Here is an 18,722-nt window from a genome sequence, read left to right as displayed (position 1 = left end):
AGAAAGAAGGAAAGAAAGCCAGGGCTTCCCCTCAGCCTCTCCTTTCCCGCCCATTCTCAGGGAGCCTCGTTCTAGGCAAGCGGCGTGGCTTACGTGCGCGCGACCGACGGGAACGAGAGAGGGGGAAGGGGCGTGGCTTACGTGCGCGCGACCGACGGGGCGGGATCGAGAGGGGGACGGGACGTGGCTTACGCGCGCGCCACCGACGGGCGGGAACGAGAGGAAAAGGGACGTGGCTTACGTGCGCGCCGCCGACGGGCGGAGGGGGGCAAGGGACGTGGCTTACGCGCGCGCCACCGACGGGCGGACGCGGGAGCGAGCTCGTCGGCGCGACCCGGAAAACCGTTGTCGGCCTGATGCCCACTGCTGATGGCGGGGTGAGCTGGGGGCTGCTACATGGGGGAGGGAGGCCTTCCCTGCCTCAGCCCCCTTTTCCTCTTCTCCCACTCCTTCTGCATCAGTCATTCGTATTTATTGAGCACCTCAGGTGTGCAGAGCACTGTGCTAAGCGCTTGGGAATGTCCAGCGCCGCGCTAAAGAGTGACAGTCCTTGCCCGCAACGTGCGCAGAGCCTCAGCATTGTGCTCATTTGTATATCTTGTTTATTACCCTATTTATTTTGGTAATGAGGTGTACATCGCCTTGTTTCTATTTATTTGCTTTTGTTTTAGTGAGATGATCATCCCCTTGATTCTAATAATAAGAATAATAATGTTGGTATGTGTTAAGCGCTTACTATGTGCCGAGCACTGTTCTAAGCGCTGGGGTAGACACAGGGGAATCAGGTCGTCCCACGTGGGGCTCACAGACTTCATCCCCATTTTACAGATGAGGGAACTGAGGCCCAGTGAAGTGACTTGCCCACAGTCACACAGCTGACAAGTGGCAGAGCTGGGATTCGAACTCATGACCTCTGACTCCAAAGCCCATGCTCTTTCCACTGAGCCATGCTGCTTCTATTTATTGCTATTCTTGTCTGTCTCCCCCGATTAGACCGTAAGCCCGTCAAAGGCAGGGACTGTCTCTATCTGTTACCGATTTGTCCATTCCAAGCGCTTAGTACAGTGCTCTGCACATAGTAAGCGCTCAATAAATACTATTGAATATTGAATACATAATAATAATATTGTTGGTATTTGTGAAGCGCTTACTATGTGCAGAGCACTGTTCTAAGTGCTGGGGGAGATACAGGGTCATCAGGTTGTCCCATGTGAGGCTCACAGTCTGAATCCCCATTTTGCAGATGAGGTCACTGAGGCCCAGAGAAGTGAAGTGGCTTGCCCAAAGTCACCCAGCTGGCAAGTGGCAGAGTCGGGATTCGAATCCATGACTTCTGACTCCCAAGCCCGGACTCTTTCCACTGAGCTACGCTAAGGGCTTGGGAATGTCCAGTGCCACACGAAGGAGTGACAGTCCTTGCCCACAACGTGGTCAGAGCCTCAGCATTGTGCTCATTTGTATATATTGTTTATTACCCTATTTATTTTGTTGATATGGTGTACATCTCCTTGATTCTATTTATCTTGATGATGTTCTGTTTTGCTTTGCTGTCTTCCCCTATTAAGTAAAAAAAAAAAGTGGTATTTGTTAAGTGCTTACTATGTGCAAAGCACTGTTCTAAGCGCTGGGGGATACAAGGTAGGGGTAGTCCCACGTGGGGCTCACAATTTTAATCCCCATTTTGCAGATGAGGTCACTGAGGCCCAGTGAAGTGGCTTGCCCAAAGTCACACAGCTGACAAGTGGCAGAGCCGGGATTCGAACCCATGACCTGTAACTCCCAAGCCCGGGCTCTTTCCACTGAGCCACCCTAAGCGCTTGGGAATGTCCAGTGCCACACTAAAGAGTGACAGTCCATGCCCACAGCGTGCTCAGAGCCTCAGCACCGTGCTCATTTGTATATATTATTTATTAGCCTATTTATTTTGTTAAAGAGGTGTATATCTCCTTGATTCTGTTTATCTTGATGATGATGTTCTGTTTTGCTTTGCTGTCTTCCCCTATTAAGTAAAAAAAAGTGGTATTTGTTAAGCGCTTACTATGTGCAAAGCACTATTCTAAGCACTGGGGGAGATACAGGGTAATCAGGTTGTCCCACGTGGGGCTCACCATCTTAATTCCCATTTTACAGATGAGGTAACTGAGGCCCAGGAAAGTGAAGTGACTTGCCCACAGTCGCACAGCTGACAAGTGGCAAAGCCGGGATTCGAACCAATGACCTCTGACTCCCAAGCCCGGGCTCTTTCCACTGAGCCACGCTGCTTCTCATTTAGGTATTTATATTAATGCCTGTCTCCCCCCCCCCCAGACTGTAAGCTTATTGTGGGCAGGGAATGTGTCCTTATTGTTATCTCAGTACTCTCCCAAGTGCTTAGTAAGAATAATAGTGGTATTTGTTAAGCGCTTACTGTGTGCCAGGCACTGAATTAAGCATTGGGGTTGATACAGGTTAATCAAGTTGGACACGGTCCCCGTCCCACATAGAGCTCACAGTCGTAATCCTCATTTTGCAGGTGAGGTAACTGAGGCAAAGAGAAGTGACTTGCCTCACACAGCAGGCAAGTGGCAGAACCAGAATTTGAACCCAGGTCTGTGCTCCACGAGGCCACGGTAATGCTCTGCACACAGTAAGTGTTCAGTAAATATTCATTTATTCATTCATTCATTCAATAGTATTTATTGAGCGCTTACTATGTGCAGAGCACTGTACTAAGTGCTTGGACGGACAAATCGGTAACAGATAGACACAGTCCCTGCCCTTTGACGGGCTTACGGTCTAATCGGGGGAGACAGACAAGAACAATGGCAATAAATAGAGTCAAGGGGTAGAACATCTCATTAAAACAATAGCAAATAAATAGAATCAGGGTGCTGTACATCTCATTAAACAAAATAGGGTAATGAAGATATATACAGTTGAGCGGACGAATACGGTGCTGAGGGGGTGGGACGGGAGAGGGGGAGGAGCAGAGGGAGGGGGGGAGAAGAGGGTTTAGCTGCGGAGAGGTGAAGGGAGGGGTAGAGGGGGCAGAGGGAAAAGGGGAAGCTCAGTCTGGGAAGGCCTCTTGGAGGAGGTGAGCTTTAAGTAGGGTTTCGAAGAGGGGAAGAGAATGAGTTTGGCGGAGGTGAGGAGGGAGGGCGTTCCGGGACCGCGGGAGGACTTGGCCCGGGGGTCGACGGCGGGATGGGCGAGAACCGGGGACGGCGAGGAGGTGGGCGGCGGAGGAGCGGAGCGTGCGGGGTGGGCAGAGGAAAGAGAGAAGGGAGGAGAGGTAGGAAGGGGCAAGGTGATGGACAGCCTTGAAGCCTAGAGTGAGAAGTTTAGTTACTTTTTAAATGGAGGATTACTTAGAAATAGAACCCTTGCGTTTCTTTAATCTTCCTTTCTCTTCTTTGCTTCTCGCAGCCCTCGTCCTGTGCTCCACCTGCACGTAAACTCTCTCTCACAAGGAGCGTCACAGGGAGCCTTCAAAGGCCTGTTAAGGACACCTCTCTAAAAGACCTTCCTTAATTAAAGCCCGCTTTTTCCCCAGCTCCCTTTTCCTTCCGTGTTGTCTAAGCACTTGCATCTGTGACCTTTGGACATTTGATATTCACCCCACCCTTAGCAGCACAGGATTTATGTACATATCTATAAATTATATAGTGTGAATTAGTTATATTAATATCTGTCTCTCCGCCTAGATCATCAGCTTGTGGGCAGGGGATGGAATGCTCGTAGCGCACTCTCCCAGACGCCCTCGTACAGTGCTCTGCATGACGGGCCCGGGAGTCAGAAGGTCATGGGTTCTTATACCGGCTTCGCCCCCTCGTCTGCTGTGTGACCGTGGGTGAGTCGCTTCACTTCCCTGGGCCTCAGTTACATCATCTGTAAAATGGGGATTCAGACTGTGAGCCCCACGTGGGTCAGGGACTGTGTCCAACCCGATTGGCTCAAATCTAGTACAGTGTGGCACATAGTAACACATACCATAATTATTATTATTGCATAGTAAGCGCTCAAATGCCGTTGTTGATGTGTATTATACTTTCCAAGTGCTTAGTACAGTGCTCTGCACACAGTAAGCACTCAAGAAATACGATTGAATGAGTGATGATAACTCAGGTGAGTAGAGACTTGCATCTGTTACTCCCTGTGTTTCTGCTGAAATATGTCCTGGGCTGTGAGGCCACTTTTTGCTGATTCCCAGCAGAGATATAAACTTTCAGGAATCAGCAACTGGCCCACATAGGCGCCCGGAAAATCCCTGTGGGTTGGGTCAGCTATCTGGCCAGCGGCAACTTGCCTGCTCGGAACTCGGAGCCACTAAGGAAACATTCAGCTCCAATTTGAGCATTCTCCCAATAGTATAGAATGCTCACACTCTATGGAGCACTATAATAATAATAATTATGGTACTTGCTAAGCGCTTCCTCTATGCCAAGCATTGTTCTAAGCGCTGGAATAGACAAGATAATCAGGTTGGACACAGTCCCTGTCTCACATGAGGCTCACACACTTAATCCCCATTTTCCAGATGAGGGAACTGAGGCCCAGAGAAGTGACCAAGGTTACACAGCAGATATACAGCGAAGTCAGGTTTAGAACCCAGATCCTTCTGATTCCCAGGCCCCTGCTCTATCCACCAAGCCACCCTGCTGTGCAAAACACTTGGGAGAATAGGGTTAGTAGACACAGTTGCCTGTCCCCAGAGAGCTCACGGTCTAATCGGGGAGGCAGATATAAAATAAACTACAGTTTGGGGAAGCAACATGAGAGGGAATTAAGTGAATAGGTGATGTTGGAGTGGCAATAGGGAGGAATAGGGTGGGGAGGTGAGATTAATCAGTGAGGGCTTCCTGGAGGAGGTGCAACATCAGGAGTGCTTTGAGGGAGGGTGTTGGTTTGCTGGATGTGAAGGGCCAGGGAGTATCAGCAGGGAAGGTCCGTAGCTAGAGAAACAAAAGCGAGGCCCAGTGAGAAAGTCTGGCTTTAGAGGAGCAACGCGTAGGAGAGGAGTGAGAGTAAAGAAGGGGGAGAAAGAGAATTGATTAACTTTAAGCAAATGGTCAGGAATGCTGCCTGATGCACAGAGCACTGAGCAACTAGACGTGCACGAGATGTTTCAGAAAAATGACCTGGGCTGCAGTGAGATGCCTAGCCTGGAGAGGCTGCAGGAAAGGAGGTCCGAGAGGATGGTGAGGCAGTACTAGAATCGCGACCTGACAGTCGCTTGGACCTCTGTGGCAACAGCTGGGTTGGAGGGAAGGGGCGGGTTCTGGAGATGTGAAGAAAGAACTGGCCGGATTTGGTGCCTGACTAAATATGAGCGGAGAAAGAGAGAGGAGTCAAGAATAATGTTAAGGTGATGAGCTTGAGAGATGGGGAGGGTCAACAGTGACGAGAAAGGCACGGGGAGGAGATGATTTGGGAGGAAAAAGGAGTTCTGTTTTGAATATGCAAGTGCACGTTGAACAATTTCCCTTCCAACTGCTGTTCTTCTGTCTCCCCTTCCTGCTCCCGACACGAGATTTACTGGTAAGAAGTTTGGAGAGATGAGATTTCCTTGTAGGAGCAGCAGTGATAGTGTCTTTTCTTGGTCGTTTCCCCTGCTCCCGCTCAACTTTGCTAAATTAATAAATCAGTGGTGTTTATTGGGTGCTTACTGTGTGCAGAGCACTGAACTAAGTACTTGGGAGAGTACACTGTGTCAAAGTAAATAAATAAAATAGCATCTAAGGCACTTAAGTAATAATTTTGGTGTTTGTTAAGCACTCGCTATATGCCAAACACTGTACAAAACGCTGGCTTTGCAATCAGATCAGACCCAATCCTTGTCACGTAAGGCGCATCGTCAGAGGAGTTGGGAGAACATTTTTACTGATGAGGAAACTGAGGCACAGAACAAATAAATAACTTGTCCGAGGTCAGTCAAGAGACGAGTGGCTAAACCGGGATTAGAACTGAGGTCACCATGACATGGGGTGATAAGAATGGGAACTAAAATTAAATTTCAGTAAAAGATAATTTTGTTACTAAAGTGGCACACTCCTTCAATTTCGTGTGTTTCGGTGAAAAGAGAGAAAATTTTAACTTCATTCCCCTCCCATCCTTCATTAGGAAAAGAAGTGATGAAAGGAAACATGCAGATGCTTAATTAATACTTGATGACTGTGCCTAATATTCATCATGCCTTTTTATGTTTTCTCCTAATATTTTATTGTTGATTCTCGACCAGCTTTGTGCTCAGAGATTCCAGTTTGGCTTTGTCAGCAGAAAGTATCTTGAAAGAGAGGAAAAAAAATCTGAAACCTAAACTTTTGGTGGAAATTTTATCAAACGAAGTGCAAAGAGACAATTCTGCCATTTCTCTTTCAGCACGTCACATGCTCTAATCCTGAATCAAGCTTTTGTTAGCTTCTGTAACTTCAATTTTGCCTGCATAAAAGAGCCTAACTTTGTTTTGATGAATGTGCTTTAGGCTAAATTTGCAGTAATTATCCATGTGGTCTGAAGTGTATTAGGAAGCAAAGAGCAATTTTTTTTACTTAATTGTCAGAAGATCTTTAGATTTGACCATTCAACTTCGTCTCTACAAGGACGAATGGAATCCGGGTCAATAAATCAGCTTTATAATTTGGCTTATTGAAAAATTTGATAGCCATTATTTTCTAAGAAAGGTGTTTTCAGGAGCTTCAAAATCCTGTGCAAATGAATTTTGAATAACCAAATGTGCAGATGTGTTTGGAGTCTCCTTATCCTCTGGTTATTAAAAGTTCATCTGGTGGATGTGTAGGCCAAAATGAAAGCCGAATCGTAAGATCAAGCCATTTCCTTGAACTAAGAGGAGCTTCCCTTCAGCGTATGTTTGGTTGGTGACGATAAGAGATTTATCCTTATTTTGTTACAGATCAATCTTGAAATTTTTCATTTGATTTTCTATTACCAGGATTCTTCTCATGCAAATGGAACAGAAGATGCTCCTGCCTGAATTTTGACTCCTCCCCTAGGAACCTGCACTGTTGAAATTAGCTTGAAACTCCTATTCCTGGAGAAGCCATAACATCCTAGTACGTCTCTGACCAGATGTGCCATTGGTTGTGGGGGGAAGAAACGTGGGGCTCCGAGCGGGAAAAAGTCTTGAAAAAGTAACTGTTCTTGCTTCTTTTTGGCTTAGCTTGAAGAGGAATGATGGAAAAATGGAACTTGATGACAGTAGCGGTCTTAATTGGACTAACTGTTCGGTGGACGGTCTCTCTGAATTCTTATTCAGGTAACACAGGTTAAAAGTTTAAGGACACGCATCAGGTCTTCATATTTATTTTTTTAATGGTTAAGCGCTTACTTGTGTCAGGCACTGTACTAAGCCCCGGGGAAGATACCAGCTAATCAGGTTGGGCACAATCCCTGTCCCACATGGGGATCACAATCTTAATCTCCATTTTACAGATGAGGGGACTGAGTCCCAGAGAAGGGAAGTGACTTGCCCAGCATCACACGGCAGACAAGTGGCAGTGCCGAGATTAGAACCCATGACCTTCTGACTCCCAAGCTTGTGCTCTGTCCACAAGGCCTGGCCTCTTCTCCACTTATTACTGTCAAAACCTAAACTTTAGCTACTTCCTGTGCACAAGACTGATGGAGAAGGATTATTTAGAATTGGAACCTTGGAGTTTCTGTGTCTTCCCGTCTCCTCTTTGCTTCTCTCAACCCTCCTCCCCTGCCCCATAAGCGTGAAGCCACGTTGCTTCTCCTAGTTTTGGATTTTGATGTCATTTGATCCCTATTAGGCTGATCAGCTGCTAATATCCCTAATAAGAAGGGGACGTGTCCTCTAAATCTATTGTATTGTACCCTCCCAAATACTTGGACCAGTGCTCACCACCCAGTAAGCGCTTAGTAAATACCACGGACTGATTGAAGCTTCTGTCCACCTGCACTGCCCAGATGAGGGTGAGGCAGGATGGCCTAGGCGGGAGAGCTGGAGGAAGTGGGCAGTAGGCAGAGGGTGGAAGACAAGACTCTGGCTAGGGGGAGTGGGGAAAGTGAGTGGGGAGAGGATGGGATAAGAGCAGGAGCAAGAAGAAAAAAGCAGTGACCAGTGGGGCTGGAAAGTGAGAGGAAGCCTGAAAAGCAGTGTGGGCTAGGGGATAGAGCACAAGCTTGCGAGTCAAAAGGACCCGGATTTTAATCCCAACTCCACCACTTGTCTGCTGTGATCCTTTTTTTTTTTTGAGGGGGAGAGGGTATTTTCAAAGTGCTCACTATAATAATAATAATGATGGTATTTGTTAAACACTTACTATGTGCCAAGCGCTGGGGGAGATACAGGTTGTCGCAAGTGGGGCTCACATTTTACAGATGAGATAACTGAGGCCCAGAGAAGTGAAGTGAGTTGCTCAAAGTCACACAGCTGACAGGTGGCGGAGGCAGGATGAGAACCCACGACCTCTGATTCACAAGCCCGGCCTCTTTCCACTGAGCCACGCTGCTTCTCTATGTGCCAGGCACTGATCTAAGCACTGGGGTAGATTCAAGCTAATCAGTTTGAACACAGTCCATGCCCACATGGGGCCCACAGTCTTAATCCTTATTTTACAGATGAGGGAACGTAGGCCCAAAGAAGTGAAGTGACTTGCCCAAGGTCACACAGACGAGTGGCAGAGTTGGGATTAGACCCCCCAGTCCTTCTGACTCCCAAGCACAGCTCTATTCACTAGGCCATGCTGCTTCGTCACTTCCCTTCTCTGTGCCTCAGTTACCTCAGCTGTAAAATGGGGATGAAGACTAGGAGCCCCATGTGGGGCATGGACTGTGTCCAACTTGATTAGCCCCAGCAGTTAGTACAGTGCCCAGCACATAATAAGTATGTAGCAAATAGCATGAAGAAAAAAAAGCATGGGTAGTCTGAACAGCGCGGGAGAAGAATTAATGGAGGGGAAATGGAGAACTGCACCTTCTCCTTCTGGCTGGGCTTGCGCTGTAAGGGTTGCACCAGGGTTCTGGAAAATCTGAAAATGCATTTCGGGATCAGGATTCCGTGTGCCGAGGGGATGTGGAGGTGGAACTAGGGATGGGTATCCCAAGGTGTTGGTTGCCAGTGCTCCGGCCACCCCTGGAATTTCCCATGTCTTTGGCCCTGCAGCGTTGGAACTCTGCCCGATAATAAGGCTTCAACATGTTCAAGATCCTTTTGGTGTCATGCAAGCCTGGTGCCAGAGCTGTCAGTAGTTAGGAAATGCAAAGCAAAGCCCTATATCTTTATCCTGATGTTAAAGAAAAGCAGCGTGGTTCAGTGGAAAGAGCCCGGGCTTGGGAGTCAGAGGTCATGGGTTTGAATCCCAGCTCTGCCACTTGTCAGCTGTGTGACTGTGGGCAATTCACTTCACTTCTCTGTGCCTCCATTACATCATCTGTAAAATGGGGCCTCACGTTAGCCTCACATTGTTAGCCTCACGGGGGACAAGCTGATTACCCTGTATCTACCCCAGCGCTTACAACAGTGCTCTGCACGTAGTAAGCGCTTAACAAATACCAATATTATTATTATTATAATATATTTTTCATAGAAATTAGTGTGGGAAGGGGATTACTAAAGAAGTGAATTTATATTGCAGATATGTAGAAGCTTTAGCCGTTCTGTCCAAGGTCAACATGAAATGTAGACAAAATTACAAAAAATATAATTTTGTTCCTTAGGTATACTAGAATGTGGCAGGAGCGACAGGAACGCCTTGTAGTACAATATGAGGTTGTTTTTTTCCTCCTATTCCTCTCCCACCTCGCTCCCCGAAGACAGTGTAGTTTCTAAAATAGTGTTACTAAGAGATGTATAAACATTGGATGATAGTGAAGCAGCTCTGTGTGTCCTTTCCAAACAAACTAAACAAGTAGAAAAATGGGGAGCGATTGACTGTCCGTGAGTGGGTCAAAAGAGAAGTGAGGAGTCATAGGGGATCAAAAATCCAGCAAAGTCTCATTCTGAGCAGGTAAATCCAATGCAGTGAAGCATACAGGATAGATAATTGTCAGAACTCTAACAAATTTGGTATTTATTAAGCACCTATTATGTGCCAAGGCACTGTAAGTGGCTTTGGGATAAATCCAAGTTAATCAGCCTAGATGTAATCTCTGTCCCACATGGGGCTCACAGTCTAAAAGGGAAGGAGAGATTCTGTGAGGTCATTGTCGGGAATGGGGAAAGCTTGGAAAAGATCCAGAGAAAGGCAGTGAAAATGATTACGAGGTTGGAAATCGGACCTAAGAAGAAAGGTTAAAGGAATTTATATTATTTATGCCGAAGGAAAGAAGGCTGGTAGGTGACATAACTGTTTTTAGGTGCAGTTTATGAAAGAAGGATGGTGATTGTCAGTCCTCCACCCACATTGAGGTCTGAGCGAGATGAAATGATCTTAAATTACAGCAAGGGGGATTTAGATTAAATATCAGGACGAATTTGGTGACTAGAATTGCTAAACCCCAGAATGGGTTACTGGGGAGATCATGGAGTCTCTTTCATAAGAGACTTTTTGATGAAAATAGATTCCCATCTCTTTGATGAATTGGAGTCAGAGAGAGAGGGAAAACCAGAGTTTGACAGTCCCTGGAGCAGGGTCCTAGAAGGTAGCCCGCCCAGCACATGATTTTGGTTGGCACATAATCACGCTGGCCGTGCTCGGAAGCATGGATAGCTCCTCACTCACTCATGGGGGTGATGGTTGCCCTTTTGAGTTTCAAGGGCCATCCCACAGACCCGTCGACGCGAGTTCCGGGCCAGTGTTGAAGGTCTCCAGAGCTACCTCTGCGGCACTGGGAGTGTCAGAAATGACCACCCAAGCTCCGTCCGGGAGTCTAGAACATCCTGGGCCAACTTTCCCTGACCGCCCCCCCTACATCCCTTCATAATCGGGCACTTGTGATTGGCCAAACTTTGGGGATCCTCGGTAGCTCTGTGAATCTGTGATGTTTGCAATTCATTTATATCGTTTTCTTGCTTCATCGTATTCATGAGCGGGAAGGACCAGCGATTAAAAATGAGCCAACTTTTGCAGAAAGGCAGAAGGAGACAGACCATCTTGGAGCTAGGAGGAGGCCAATGGTGCAGGGCCTGAGGGCCACGGACTTTGAAGTTTCATGCTCAAGAATTCCAAGCGTGGAGCTAAAAACACCCTTTTCTCCTCCTGGGCGTATGTCCGCGAATCCATGGCCCTCCCCATTTCCTGGCATTTCTAAAGAAACTGGAGGGAAAGATGGCCTCAAAAGATGGGTGCCAATAGGGCATGATGACGTTGGAGATAAATAATGCAGGGCACAGTCCGTCAGTGACTGAACCACGCAGAGAGGTCACTGTTGCTGACCATCTGTCTAACATTCTGCCTAATTCATCATTTCCTTTTTTGCATGTTTCCTTTTTTGTAGTTTTTACTCCCTTTGGTAACTTTTCCTACATCATATATGTCCCTTTAGAGCATTTCACGTTGGGCAACAGATTGTTCCAGCATCTTTTTTTGGTGGAAATTTTCTGTTTTTGTCAGTATTAGTTCGGAGTGAATTCAGTGTGGTATTGGGCCTAGAGTTCTTGAAGTACTGAGTCCTTTGCTCGGATATTCTCTCTCTCTTTCTCTCTGTCTCTCCCTCTCTCTGTCTCTCCTCTCCTGCCACTCTTACTCCTATATCCTTCCCCCAGTCTCCTCTCTCCCCTTCATTTTTCTCTGTTTCTGTCTCCTTTTTGTATTAGAACTCTAATGTCACAATTATGGCACAACACCAACCTCCGTCCCTTTCCTAAGACTACTTTTCCTCTCCCCCGAGTCTCATCTATTCTGAACCTCTTCGTCACTAGTCGCTGCTGGGTGTTGAGGTTAGAACCAATCATATTAGTAGCCCTGAGATCTCAGAGGGCTAGTGGAGATGAACCCAGTTGAGTAGCCACTGCCCTGAAGTTTCTTCAATGTCATATCACTAGCCAATAAGCCTCCAGACTCTTTTTCGTTCTGAAAGACAGAAGTACAGAGTCATAAGTGGCAGAGTGGGCTTAGATACTGAGGATCATCTGCTTTTGACCTAAGTTAACCTGTTGTTCAAGCCCTTAATTTTGGTTCAGGCTTGCAGATGTTCAGTGCATCTTCTGGCTTTATCGCAGATCTTTATTCGTTATTGCAGAAATAAGCAGTAGCTCCTTGATTCCACAATTGTCCCACCTCACAGGTACGTAGTAAAGTCAGCTGATCAGAGGGATAACCAGTAAATGCTCCCTGGGAAGAAACTGTGTGCAGTTTTGTTTTCTAAAAGGCCACTTAGTCCCGTCCATTGCTCTTGTTCAGTCAGGGTTTATTGTCAAAATTGTTTGTTCGGTAGAAACCTTAAAGGTGAACACTAACTTGTCTCTTAGGTGACGATTTGATGGAAACTTTATGTAAACTAACCAAACTGGATTACTGTGATCAACTAAAATACTGTGGTCTTGATTTTTTTCCTCCATTACTGTCTAGGAGCTGGAAAACCCCCTATGTTTGGAGATTATGAAGCTCAGAGGCACTGGCAAGAAATTACTTTCAATTTACCCATTAAACAGTGGTAAGGAGCGATCAATCTTTAAGGCTTTGAAAACTATGAAAGTAAGAATAGTTCATCTGTAACAAAAGCTGTCTTCATTATATTGTGTCCATCGACTTGAATAATATCGTTGCCTCTTTTTTTTTTCCTTAGTACAAATACCGAAAACCAAAGAACAGTCTAGCTCTCTTCTGTTTTTTCTGCTACGTGGGTCTTCTGACGATATGTCTTAATGGAGGCCGCTGAATGATGGTATCATCTCTCTAGTTACTGAATCAATCAGCGATATTTATTGACCGCTTAAGATATCCAGACCACTGTCCTAAGCGCTTGGGAGAAAACAGCAGAGGGATTAACCAGTCAATCAAACAGTTGTATTTATTGAATGTTAACTGGTGCAGAGCACTGTACTAAGCACTTGGGAGAGTACAGTATAACAATATAACAGACACATTCCCTGCCCACAACAAGCTTACAGTCTAGAGCTTAAAGAGTAGAGAAGCAGCGTAGCTCAGTGGAAAGAGCCCAGGCTTGGGAGTCAGAGGTCATGGGTTCGAATTCCAACTCTGCCACTTGTCAGCTGTGTGACTGTGGGCAAGTCACTTCACTTCTCTGTGCCTCAGTTACCTCATCTGTAAAATGGGGATGAAGACTGTGAACCTCATGTGGGACAACCTGATTACCCTGTATCCACCCCAGTGCTTAGAACAGTGCTCTGCACATAGTAAGTGCTTAACAAATACCAACATTATTATTATTATTTTTAAGGCTGTGAGCATCATGTGGGACAGGGACTATGTCCAAGCTGGTTATCTTGCATCTACCCCAGCACTTAGTACAGTGTCTGGCACGTAACAGCATTTATTAAGCGCTTACTATGTGATTGGTAGGAAGAATTTTGATAGATACAAGATAATCAGGTCCCACACTGGGTTTACAGTCTATATAAGAGGGAGAACAGGTACTGAATCCTCATTTTGGATATGACAGAACTGAGGCACAGAGAAGTTAAGTGACATGCCCAAGGTCCCATAGCAGACTAATGACGGAGCTGGGATTAGAACCCAGGTCCTCTGACTCCCAGGCCTGTGCTCTTTCCACTCAGCCTGCTGCTCCTCAAGTAAGCACTTAACAAACACCATAAAAAAAAATCTTAGCAGCACCTGATCGTTGCTTCTTTATTCCTTTCACAGGTAGAATTGAGAAAGAGACGCATCCACTGTACAAGTAGCTGGAGTTTCACCACTAGTCAGCTAAGGATTCTGAATATGTAATAAATTCCTAAATTCACATAGGCTTTTTCTGCTTAGGGAACCCATAATAACAAATTGAACAAAATTCATGAATTTTTGTCTCCATTTTCCTGATGCAGTATCTGACTCTGTAACTCATAGTGCTTTTGTCCCAGTTAGCATGGAAATGGAAAGGTTGAAAAGCAGATGCTGAAGTTTATGCAGATATTTTTCTGTTACCTTGTTCATTTTTATTTTTGAATGATACTTGTTAAGCACTTACTATATGGCAAGCACTGGCCTAAGAGCTGGTGTAGAGTCAAGATAATAATAGTAATAATAATTATGGTATTTGTTAAGCGCTTAACTACGTGCCAGGCACTGTACTAAGTGCTGGGATGGATACAAGAGATCAGGTTGGATCTACAGTCCCTGTCCCACGTGGGGCTCACAGTCTCAATCCCCATTTTCCAGATGAGGTGACTGAGGCCCAGAGAAGTGAAATAACCTGCTCAAGGTCAAACAGCAGACAAGTGGCAGAGCTGGGATTAGAATTTATGACCAGATAATCAGGTTGGACACACCCTGTCCCTGTGTCCCTGTCGCACATGGAGCTCACAATCTAAATTGCGGGGGGGGGGGATTTAATTCCCATTTTACAGATGAGGTACCTGAGGTACAGAAAAGCAAAGTGACTAGCCCAAGGTTACACAGACAAGTGGTAGAGCTGGGATTAGAACCTAGGTCATCTGACTCCCAGGCCCCATCTCATTCCACTAGGCCAGGCTACTTCCCTCAGGAGATTGGTCCAGTGTGTGCTTTGATTGACAACACCAGCTCGGATTTATTTGCCTCGAGATTTTCTTGCCCTCTTGCCAGGCTTCCTGGATTCTGGAAAATACCGAAGAGTAGTTGGATAAAAGAGAGGCGGGAACACGAGGAAGAGCTGCAGTCTGTGAATTTGGGAAACCGTCAAGTTAGAGTTTCAGGTTGAACTAGAAGGTGGAACTGTTCCGAACACATGGTTTTGTTTTTTTTTTACACAGTTTCTGCTAATGCTAAGATGGGACTAAACTGTGGTGTGTCTCATTCAGACTTGGACAAAACATAGAGTTTTCCCAGTGAAAATTTCTCTAAGAAAATACGTTTGCTTTTTACAGACAGAACATAAAAGTACTTCGAATCTCTTTCTTGGCAGCTTTGAGACTGTCTGTGGCTCAGCAATCAGGCTAATACCTAGCCTTAACTTTGGACAGATAGTTCAATTAAATCCAGTTTATTCTCATTTATTTAGTGCTTAATGTGTGCAGAGCACTCTACTAAGCGTTTAGAAGAGTACAATATAACAACAAACAGACACATTCGGAGAAGCAGCGTGGCTCAGTGGAAAGAGCACGGGCTTTGGAGTCAGGGCTCATGAGTTCGAATCCCAGCTCTGCCACTTGTCGGCTGTGTGACTGTGGGCAAGTCACTTAACTTCTCTGTGCCTCAGTTCCCTCATCTGTAAAATGGGGATTAAGACTGTGAGCCCCACGTGGGACAACCTGATTCCCCTATGTCTACCCCAGCGCTTAGAACAGTGCTCGGCACATAGTAAGCGCTTAACAAATACGAACATTATTATTATTATTATTCATTCCCTGCCCACGTCTAGAGGATAACCCAGTAAATATTCTTTCTCTCTCAGCTGACTTCTGAGCAAGCTCTCCTTGTTTTCACTGCTCATCATCATTACAGAGCACTGTACTAAGGGCTTGGGAAAGTACAGTACAACAGAGATGGTAGACACGTTCCCTGCCTACAATGAGCTTGTCCTGAACATGGCCCTCCAGGAAGCAAAAACCTGTAGAGAACAAAAGTCATTTTAAAAAAATCCCGTCCTACCCGAGAGCACGGGCAAGATTAAGGCCAGCAACCTGCTTTCACACCGTCCTTCGTTGTGGTCACTTCCAAGCTTGCAGTTGTTTGGTGTGACATGGGGACAGTATGGCCTCATGGATAGAGCCCGGGCCTGGGAGTCAGAAGGACCTGGGTTCTAGTTCTGCCTGCACCACTTATCTGCTGTGTGACCGGGAAGTCCCTGTTGATAGGTAGGAATTGCCTCTATTTGCTGCCAAATTGTACTTTCCAAACAGTATAGTGGTCTGCGAGGAAAGAGCCTGCGGCAAAGAATAGTCAATTGGTGAAGGCCTCCGGGAGGAGATGTGATTTCAGAAGGACTTTGAAGATGTATCGAGCTGTGGTAGGGGAGATATGAAGGAGAAGGGAGTTCTAGATGGGAGGAAGGGCATAAGGAAGGGATTAGAGCTGAGAGAGACAAGAATATGTGACCTATTGGAAACAGCGCAGATCTGGAAATCAGGAGCCGGATTCTAATCCCGGCTCTGTCATTTGCCTGTTGTGTCACCTTGGCCGAGTCATTTCACTGCTTAAGATCTTCGTCTGTTCTGCCTCCTGCTTCATAGTGTTGGTATTTGTTAAGCGCTTACTATGTGCAGAGCACTGTTCTAAGCGCTGGGGTAGATACAGGGTGATCAGGTTGTCCCACATGGGGCTCACAGTTTTAATCCCCATTTTACAGATGAGGTAACTGAGGCACAGAGAAGTGAAGTGACTTGCCCACAGTCACACAGCTGGCAAGTGGCAGAGCTGGGATCTGAACCCATGACCTCCTACTCCCAAACCCATGCTTTTTCCACCGAGCCAAGCTGCTTCTTACAGTGTGACCCCCTTATGAGATGAGGACCGTGTCACATATGACTACCCTGTATCTACCCCAGCTCTTAGTACGGTGCTTGGCACATAGTAAGTGCTTAACAAACACCACTATCATTATAATTAGAGCACAGTGAGAAAGTTAGCTTGAGAAGAATGAAGACCATGAGCTAGCATGTACTAAGAGAAGAGAGTGGATAAATAAATAAGAAAAGCCGCATGACATAGTGGATAGGGCTCGGGCCTGGGAGTCAGAAGGTCGTGGGTTCTGATCTTCCACTTGTCAGCTGTGTGACTGTGGGCAAGGCACTTCACTTCTCTATGCCTCAGTTACCTCATCTGTAAAATGGGGATTAACAGTGAGCCTCACGTGGGACAACCTGATGACCCTGTATCTACCCCAGCACTTAGAACAGTGCTCTGCACATAGTAAGCACTTAACCAGTACCAACATTATTATCAACAAGTCCTTGGACAAATCTTAACTATTAATAATTATGGAATTTGTTAAGCGCTTACTATGTGCCAAGCACTGCTCAGTGAAAGCAGTATGAGGCAATCAGGTTGTCCCACGTGGGGCTCACAGTCATAATCCCCATTTTACAGATGAGGGGACTGAGGCATAGAGAAGTAAAGTGAATTGCCCAAGGTCACACAGCAGACAAGTGGCGGAGGTGGATTAGAACCCAGGTCCTCTGACTCCCAAGGCTGTGCTCTTCCCCTTAAGCCACACTGCTTCGCTGGTGTCTTCAAGGTGTTAACAATGTCTCAATGTGGGGAACTTCTTCAGGCCACTGTTAGGTCTCATCTCTGCATGTGTGGCCAGTGTGGAGTTGAGCTAATTAGCCATGTGTCACGGCTTCTCGAGGAACTAGTTAATTACTCAAGAGTTACGTACTCGAGACCACTGTTAGAAACTGTTATTACTTCCCCCCCAACATTCACAAGGAAAGGACTTGGATTAGAAGAATCTTCCGAATTGTAAATAACAGAGCTGCTTATCAGCGAAGCGACCTCGTTTTAAAGGACCATAAATCGTAGAAAAACTAAGAACTACTTCTTGGCCCTTCCCTTCTCTCCCTGTTCAGTATAGCTGCTTCTTTTACCACCTTAAAAATCCCTCCAAAAATTAGCATCCCAGTCTACAAATTCATTTCTTAAACCGAAATCAGGTCTCCCCCAGGGTGGCTGTAAAATTAATTTGTTCCCATTTGCATCTCGTTGTTGGATATCTAGTGGATCGGACCTTTTGGGGCCAGCTATATGTTCTGTGAACATTTTGGTTTTTTTCATAACTGTCTACTGTTTCTTTTAAAGGCAAGAACAAACAGGGAAAAGGGGCATAGTGGTAGACTTCTGTACATTAAGTAATTATCAACTTGAATCTAATTACATAATTAAATGTGAGATGAATGTAATAAATGTAAGAATGAAATGAAGTAAGATGCGATGCTGAACTTTGTATTCAGAATTTTGATTGATCAACCAATGGCATTTATTTAGCGCTTACTATATGCGGTGCTTAGAGTACAGTAGAGTCACTGTTGTTAGACACGTTCCTTGCACACAACGAGCTTACAGTCTACAGAGAGGACTCATTACTTAGATTAAGATGACATTAATGAGACGACTTATTATTTTTCAGGTACTTTAATACCAGTGACAACAATTTGCAGTATTGGGGATTGGATTATCCACCTCTAACAGCTTACCACAGTCTATTATGTGCTTACGTGTAAGTTTTTCATCTTTTTCCTCCCTACATATTTTTTACAGTTTGAAAACGTTTTTTGCCATTGGCTGAGGAAATGAAAATCCAACGAATTTCTCCCCAACACTCCTTCTCAAGGGAAAGGAAAAGCTTCAGATAGACTAGTTTATAGGCAGGGAAAGGGATAGCATTGTGACTGTGGCCCTTGTCCACATGCAGTCTTTTTTTAGAAAGGTAGAAGGAGAGACACGAGTAATTCTTATTAGTAGAGCATACCCACTTCATAAGGCTGGAAGAATAATACTGTCTGATTTTGTAAGGTTCTGTGAAATATTTTTCAGATAAATAAATAAATGTAAAAATAATTATTTTAATGAAACAGGTGACAGTTTAACTCGATATTCATTCAATCATATTTAATGAGCACTTCCTATGTGCAGAGAACTGTACTAAGTGCTTAAGATTATTAGACCACAGATTCACCTAATGTGGGCCCAAATATATTACCCAAAGTAACTGAAGAAAATATA

The 18,722-nt window shown here is 45.5% G+C and overlaps 1 protein-coding gene across 5 annotated transcripts in view; it reads left to right on the top strand.

The window, feature by feature from the left end:
• The first annotated feature begins 224 nt into the window (after window positions 1-224).
• ALG6 (ALG6 alpha-1,3-glucosyltransferase) overlaps window positions 225-18,722 on the top strand; it is a 38,115-nt gene continuing 19,617 nt past the window's right edge. The window contains exons 1-5 of one of the 5 annotated variants that reach the window (XM_029046461.2): window positions 225-377; window positions 6,929-7,049; window positions 7,157-7,252; window positions 12,471-12,555; window positions 18,127-18,216. In XM_029046461.2, coding sequence (XP_028902294.1) covers window positions 7,168-7,252; window positions 12,471-12,555; window positions 18,127-18,216 — 260 coding nt within the window. In that variant the 5' untranslated portion in view covers window positions 225-377; window positions 6,929-7,049; window positions 7,157-7,167. Of the gene's footprint in view, window positions 378-2,586; window positions 2,627-4,683; window positions 5,518-6,928; window positions 7,050-7,156; window positions 7,253-12,470; window positions 12,556-12,591; window positions 12,787-13,727; window positions 13,805-18,126; window positions 18,217-18,722 lie in introns of those variants that run through there. The other 4 variants (XM_029046460.2, XM_029046462.2, XM_001514306.6 and 1 more) reach the window with 4 other exon arrangements.

This window comes from Ornithorhynchus anatinus, chromosome 18 (assembly GCF_004115215.2).
Source record: "Ornithorhynchus anatinus isolate Pmale09 chromosome 18, mOrnAna1.pri.v4, whole genome shotgun sequence".
In the NCBI taxonomy this organism is placed as follows: Eukaryota; Metazoa; Chordata; class Mammalia; order Monotremata; family Ornithorhynchidae; genus Ornithorhynchus; species Ornithorhynchus anatinus.
The sequence above is the reverse complement of the archived record's forward strand: the minus strand, read 5'-3'. Positions and strand labels throughout refer to the sequence as shown.